The sequence below is a fragment of the Lucilia sericata genome, unplaced genomic scaffold (genome assembly GCF_015586225.1).
Source record: "Lucilia sericata isolate MDLA Ls3-8-SP2 unplaced genomic scaffold, ASM1558622v1 Contig003492F_arrow, whole genome shotgun sequence".
NCBI classification, from domain to species: Eukaryota; Metazoa; Arthropoda; class Insecta; order Diptera; family Calliphoridae; genus Lucilia; species Lucilia sericata.
Genome location: NW_023996900.1, coordinates 1 through 7,891, shown reverse-complemented (window position 1 = coordinate 7,891; position 7,891 = coordinate 1). Strand labels below are relative to the sequence as shown.

General features: G+C 31.9%; 2 protein-coding genes across 2 annotated transcripts; both read right to left on the bottom strand.

Moving 5' to 3' along the window:
- Positions 1–297: 297 nt before the first annotated feature.
- Positions 298–3,643, bottom strand: LOC119614832 (venom carboxylesterase-6-like). Its single transcript, XM_037970939.1, has 5 exons — positions 3,345–3,643; positions 3,100–3,240; positions 1,010–1,906; positions 590–888; positions 298–528 (listed from the first exon to the last, which is right to left on the bottom strand). Exons 3-5 carry the CDS (start codon positions 1,802–1,804, stop codon positions 348–350), a joined length of 1,275 nt encoding a protein of 424 aa, XP_037826867.1. The 5' UTR covers positions 1,805–1,906; positions 3,100–3,240; positions 3,345–3,643; the 3' UTR covers positions 298–347.
- A 3,078-nt stretch (positions 3,644–6,721) lies between these two features.
- Positions 6,722–7,887, bottom strand: LOC119614829 (esterase S-like; the record flags this gene model as incomplete). Its single annotated transcript, XM_037970936.1, is given in 4 exon segments — positions 6,722–6,932; positions 6,992–7,289; positions 7,356–7,557; positions 7,559–7,887. Coding segments are annotated over 3 exon segments (789 nt in total), but the record flags the coding sequence as incomplete, so codon positions are not given.
- Between the last annotated feature and the right edge of the window lie 4 nt (positions 7,888–7,891).

The window sequence follows — 7,891 nt, the reverse complement described above, 5'->3', positions numbered from 1 at the left end:
ATATTCTAGTCTATAGTCTAGTCTATAGTCTAGTCTATAGTCTAGTCTATAGTCTAGTCTATAGTCTAGTCTATAGTCCAATCTATAGTTTAGCCTAAAGTCTAGACTATAGACTTAACTATATACTATACTGGCGCTGTCACAAAGGTATACTCTTGTCTCTGGATTTGACTTTATTTGATCAATTACTTGTTGTATTCTTCCACCAGCAGGCTTTTTTTGACTTCTGTAACATAACTTTTGGAAATGCATACATACGTAAAATTTTATATTGTTTTTTTTTTATTTATTAATGTTTTTTTAATACAATTCATATAAATACTCAGGGCTCATGAATACATCCGATGTTATTTCAAAATTTTATCCCAAAATTTCATACGTTTCGTATCAAATGCATTATTAGGACTTAAAACTATTGAATCATTTTCACCATTAACGAATTCAAAATAATCACACATTTTTCCGTCTGAAGGGAAAAATGTTTCATCGTTACAGGGTTTAAAGTTTGAATCGATATAAACAAGTTCTCTACCAAAAAAAAATTATATAAAAATGATCATAGAAATAGTAATAATAAAATGAAACTTACGTAGTATGAGCGAAATAGGTTAAAACATGTACATATTTTGCAACCACGGTTGCTTCTGCTGAATTCTTGGGAAAATCGGGAAAAAATAAACGATGTCTCAGCAAATAGATGAGATCGTCACAATGAATTACACCATAATCATAAAAGAGTCGATGACCGGCAATAATTTCGGAGTATGAATAGTTTCCAATATATTCAAAATTATACAAGAAAACTGGATATTTCTTGGTATCGATGGTTTCCACATAGTATTTAATGGTGTTATAAAGTGGATGATAGAAGTTACGATGTGTTATTAACTGTAAAGATTGGGAAAGATGACTTCGATTCACCATAATTTATTAGTATAACCTACGCCAATATGGTGTAGGCTAAAATAATAACATAGTGGACCATACATTCTTAATTCTTTATACTCACATCCATAAAACCATCCCACGTCTCTTCATTCAATTCATGAGTTCCATTTAAATATTCATCTAATATCATTTTGGTTTTCTCAGACTGTTCCGATTTATTAAATTTCGTTGGAAATTCTAAAAATTTTACCATGTAATGGAAAAAATGTGCATTGAAATCCTTGTGTAATACATCCGATGACATTATGCCCACAGTTCGTAAACCACCCTCAACTGGTACACGACCAAACATTATGGGTACTGGATTATAATTGCCCGTGCGTATATACTCATCGGGATGTTCCATTAAATAACCAAATGGGACATTTCGTTCAACTATAGGTTTATAGTTGACCAAATTATCGATATCCCAATATTTTAAATTATCTCCGGCATCAAGTAGTGCATACATGGGAACTTTTTCCAGCGCTTTCGCCAATTGAGCAGTTGTTATTGTATCCCAGTCTGTTATATTACAATATTTGGCCGTTTTTCTAGCCGTTTTCTCAGGATTATCATCGATGGCAAATGGAGCATTGGCCGTACCACTTATTGCGATAATTGCATGAAATAAACGAGTCGTTAATTTGCTAAACATGTGCATGTGCACCGATACAGCTCCCGCATCTTGTCCTACAAGTGTAATACGAAATCGATCGCCACTGAAAGCTTCAATATTTCGGAAAACCCAACGTAAGGCTTCAGCCTGATCTTTTAAGCCTAAATTACCGGGAATGACTCCATCACCGGTTGTTAGAAAACCAAATGCACCCAAACGATAGGCAATTGTTACAACTACGGTATGTTCATTGTCCATTATATACTCTGGACCAGTATAAATGGGTGCAGACGACCCAGCGAAAAATCCTCCTCCATGTACGTAGAATATTACGGGAAAATATTGGCTAGGATTAGGTTTCTATAGAAAACGAAATATTAAATAATTAATACTTATTTTTCATTACAAAATCAAGGGTCTGTTGATTATATTGATGATGTTGTCTACAAAGATTGGCCGTAGTTCAACAAGTATATGTGTTATGGGACCTAATAAGATGTGTAGCACCGATTAGTGTTAACTAAATAAATAACTAAACTAACTACTAACCTAACTAACTAACTAACTACTAACTAACTAACTACTAACTAACTAACTACTAACTAACTAACTAACTAACTACTACTAACTAACTAACTAACTAACTAACAAACTAACTAACTAACTAACTAACTAACTAACTAACTACTAACTAACTACTAACTACTACTAACTAACTAACTAACTACTAACTAACTAACTAACTAACTAACTACTAACTAACTAACTAACTACTAACTAACTAACTACTAACTAACTAACTAACTAACTAACTAACTACTAACTAACTAACTAACTAACTAACTAACTAACTACTAACTAACTAACTAACTAACTAACTAACTAATACTAACTAACTAACTAACAACTACTAACTAACTAAACTACTAACGAACTAACTAAACTAACTACTACTAACTAACTAACTAACTACTAACTAACTAACTAACTAACTAACTAACTAACTAACTAACTAACTAACTAACTAACTAACTACTAACTAACTAACTAACTAACTAACTAACTAACTAACTAACTAACTAACTAACTAACTAACTACTAACTAACCTAACTAACTAACTACTAACTAACTATAACTAACTAACTAACTAACTAACTAACTAACTAACTAACTAACTAAACTAACTAACTAACTAACTACTAACTACTAACTAACTAAAACTAACTAACTAACTAACTAACTAACTAACTAACTAACTAACTAACTACTAACTAACTACTAACTAACTAACTAACTAACTAACTAACTAACTAACTAACTAACTACTACTAACTAGACTAACTAGCTAACTAACTAACTAACTAACTACTAACTAACTAACTAACTAACTAACTAACTAACTAACTAAGTACCTAACTAACTAACAAAGCTCAAAAGCTATTAAAAAATCATGTCTGTATCTCTCGATATTAGTTTAAAATAGCACCAAGTCCATAGTTGTAAGTAAATATAATCTTGGAAGCACTTTTCATTACTTCCCTCAACTACTTACAATTGGTCTATAAACATTTAAATACAAACAATCTTCATCACCATGTACTCGCCAACCCGGTACATAATAGTTTTTTTGTATACACGAAAATTTTGCATCCTTGGCCTGGAAAGTCTCATTACTGTAGAAACGTTTTGGTGACTAAAAGTTAAAAAAAAAAAAATTATGAAATCAAATCTTTTTTCTATTTCTATTAAAATAGTACTAAAACTAGTATGTATATAAAACTTGTAAATTGAACTTACATGAAATCGACGAGGTTTTATTGCATACGGTATTCCTAAATATGCTTCAATTTATCGATTTGATAGCCGTCCATTTCAAAACCAATAAAACATCCAGCATCAAATGTACAAACCTTCGGATCTTGACCTGTACAAAACCAGATACACACTGATTACTAAACAATGTGTTAATAATTTTACGTAGAACATGCTGAATCGATAAACTTTTTTCAACAATTTCACGAAATTTGAAATCGTATATCACCACTCTATTGGTTGTTCTATCACTTTTCCTTTGAAATACTTTAAAACTATTGCAGAAAATTCCTAAATTGAAAAAATTAGCAATAAGTTTTATAATTTATATTCTTTTTTTCTGCATCTACATATTCATATAATGAAATTTTTACACTTTGACTAAATAATTCACGTAAAAAATATGGAGATCCGAAACAAATTAATTTAACATTTTAGGAAAGAAATTAAACTCTTCAAACGCTCGAAAATATGAGAGATTCAAAATAAATTACATAAAAACTTGTAAACTAGACTATATTATAGATTGGACAATACTATAGACTAGACGTTAGACTAGACTATAGACTAGAATATAAACTACAATATAGTATATACTATACTAAAGACTAGACTATAGACTACGCTGTAGACTAAACAATAGACTAGACTTCAGACAAGACTATAGAACAAACTATAGACTAGGCCATAGACTGGCTATGTACTAAACTAAACACTAGACTATAGACTAGACGATAGACTAGGCCTATAGACTAGCTCTGTACTAAACAATAGACTAAACTATAGACTAGACCATAGACTAAACTAAAGACTAGACTATAGACTAGACAATAGACAAGACGATAGACTAGACTAAACTATAGACTAAATTATAGACTAGACTATAACTAGACTATAGACTAGACTATAGACTAGACTATAGACTAGACTATAGACTAGACTATAGACTAGACTAATAGACTAGACTATAGACTAGACTATAGACTAGACTATAGACTAGACTATAGACTAGATTATAGACCTAGACTATAGACAGACTATAGACTAGACTATAGACTAGACTATAGACTAGACTATAGACTAGACTAGACCAGACTATAGACTAGACTATAGACTAGACTATAGACTAGACTATAGACTAGACTATAGACTAGACTATAGACTAGACTATAGACTAGACTATAGACTAGACTATAGACTTGACTATAGACTAGACTATAGACTAGACTATAGACTAGACTATAGACTAGACTAGACTAGACTATAGACTAGACTATAGACTAGACTATAGACTAGACTATAGACTAGACTATAGACTAGACTATAGACTAGACTATAGACTAGACTATAGACTAGACTAGACTAGACTAGAGACTAGACTATAGACTAGACTATAGACTAGACTATAGACTAGACTATAGACTAGAAGACTAGACTATAGACTAGACTAGACTAGACTAGACTATAGACTAGACTATAGACTAGACTATAGACTAGACTATAGACTAGACTATAGACTAGACTATAGACCAGACTATAGACTAGACTATAGACTAGACTATAGACTAGACTATAGACTAGACTATAGACTAGACTATAGACTAGACTATAGACTAGACTATAGACTAGACTATAGACTAGACTATAGACTAGACTATAGACTAGACTAGAGACTAGACTATAGACTAGACTATAGACTAGAGACTAGACTATAGACTAGACTAGAGACTAGACTAGAGAGACTATAGACTAGACTATAGACTAGACTATAGACTAGACTATAGACTAGACTATAGACTAGACTATAGACTAGACTATAGACTAGACTATAGACTAGACTATAGACTAGACTATAGACTAGACTATAGACTAGACTATAGACTAGACTATAGACTAGACTATAGACTAGACTATAGACTAGACTATAGACTAGACTATAGACTAGACTATAGACTAGACTAGACTAGACTATAGACTAGACTATAGACTAGACTATAGACTAGACTATAGACTAGACTATAGACTAGACTATAGACTAGACTATAGACTAGACTATAGACTAGACTATAGACTAGACTATAGACTAGACTATAGACTAGACTATAGACTAGACTATAGACTAGACTATAGACTAGACTATAGACTAGACTATAGACTAGACTATAGACTAGACTATAGACTAGACTATAGACTAGACTATAGACTAGACTATAGACTAGACTATAGACTAGACTATAGACTAGACTATAGACTAGACTATAGACTAGACTATAGACTAGACTATAGACTAGACTATAGACTAGACTATAGACTAGACTATAGACTAGACTATAGACTAGACTATAGACTAGACTATAGACTAGACTATAGACTAGACTATAGACTAGACTATAGACTAGACTATAGACTAGACTATAGACTAGACTATAGACTAGACTATAGACTAGACTATAGACTAGACTATAGACTAGACTATAGACTAGACTATAGACTAGACTATAGACTAGACTATAGACTAGACTATAGACTAGACTATAGACTAGACTATAGACTAGACTATAGACTAGACTATAGACTATACTATAGACTACTAGACTAGACTATAGACTAGACTATAGACTAGACTATAACTAGACTATAGACTAGACTATAGACTATACGACTAGACTATAGACTAGACTATAGACTAGACTAGACTATACTATAGACTAGACTAGACTAGACTATAGACTAGACTATAGACTAGACTATAGACTAGACTATAGACTAGACTATAGACTAGACTAGACTAGACTAGACTATAGACTAGACACTATAGACTAGACTAGACTATAGACTAGACTAGACTAGACTAGACTAGACTATAGACTAGACTAGACTATAGACTAGACTAGACTAACTAGACTAGACTAGACTATACTAGACTAGACTAGATACTAGACTATAGACTAGACTAGACTAGACTAGACTAGACTAGACTATAGACTAGACTAGACTATAGACTAGACTAGTTAGACTATACTATAGACTAGACTATAGACTAGACTATAGACTAGACTATAGACTAGACTATAGACTAGACTATAGACTAGACTATAGACTAGACTATAGACTAGACTATAGACTAGACTATAGACTAGACTATAGACTAGACTATAGACTAGACTATAGACTAGACTATAGACTAGACTATAGACTAGACTATAGACTAGACTATAGACTAGACTATAGACTAGACTATAGACTAGAATTGAATATATAATATCTGTTATAAAAAAAAGTTCTTTCCAGCACATTTTCGATCTTCTTGGGGTACTTTTTGAATTATCCGCAATATTGAATTTGGAAACATAAAATTTCGAATATTTATTTAGAATTATCTTTATTTATTTATTGTTATTATTCATGCAAAATATCATCCCAAATTTCATACGTTTCGTGTCAAATGTATCGATGATTTTAACAATCATTTCCCCAGAAGGCTCTTTAACATATTCCATATATAGACATATACGATCCTCTACCGGATAAAATGTTACTTTGTTGCATTTTTCCACAGAATGTTTGGGTTTTCTATAAAATAAAAGATAATATATAACAGATTTAAACTGAACAATTAGAGCACAACTTACCTATTATGAGCGAAATAGAGTAAATCGTCTATATATAATTTTAAAGCTTCTGCTTCGGTTGAGTTGTGTGCATATAAGGGAAAATAAGCTTGCGTAGAAAAGATAAAGAAAAATCATCGCCGTGTATTATACCGTATTTGTTCGCGGTGTCATGATTGACAAATTTATCGGCAAATGTATAGATTCCGGGGTAGTTGAAATTATACATATAAACTGGATATTTAACTGTATCGATTGTATTAACATACATTTTAACGGTATTATAAAGAGGATGATAGAAGAGGCGATCTGTTAGCATCTAGAAGTGAAAATCAAATAAAAGGGAAAATAGTTTTAAACTAAATATTTATATCTAGATACCTACATCCATAAAACCCTGCTGCGTGTTATCATTTAATACCGTACTTTCATTAAAATATTCTTTAATTATTAAACCCGTCTTATCCGCTGCCTGCGTTGAAGTGAAATAGTGTGGATATTCTTGAAGTTTTGTCAATAAATCGGTGAAGTTATTATTAAATTGATTTTTTAATTCCTCTGATTCCATTATGCTTACAACCCGTACCGCCCTCATTGGGTACACGACCAAACAATATGGGTACTGGTGAATAACGGCCAGTACGTAAATATTCTTTAGGATGTTTGGTTATGAACGCCGTAGGCGACTCATCTTCAACCACTGGTCTATAATTGAACAAATTATCGACATCCCAATATTTTAAATGATCTCCGGCATTAAGCAGTGTATGTGCATCTACTTCTTGTAGAGCTTTTTTCAATTCATGTGTCTTAATCTTATCCCACTTAGATATATTACAATATTTGGCCGTTAGTCTAGCTGTTTGCGTGGGATTTTCGTCGATAGCAAATGGTACATTTGCCGTACCACTTATTGCTATA

Coding starts and splice junctions, on each gene's coding strand:
- LOC119614832 (XM_037970939.1), bottom strand. CDS start 1,804: ATGGACAATGAACATACCGTAGTTGTAACAATTGCCTATCGTTTGGGT. Junction 889..1,009: donor CGTGGGATGGTTTTATGGAT/GTGAGTATAAAG, acceptor CAATCTTTACAG/TTAATAACACATCGTAACTT. Junction 529..589: donor ACCTATTTCGCTCATACTAC/GTAAGTTTCATT, acceptor TTTTTTTGGTAG/AGAACTTGTTTATATCGATT.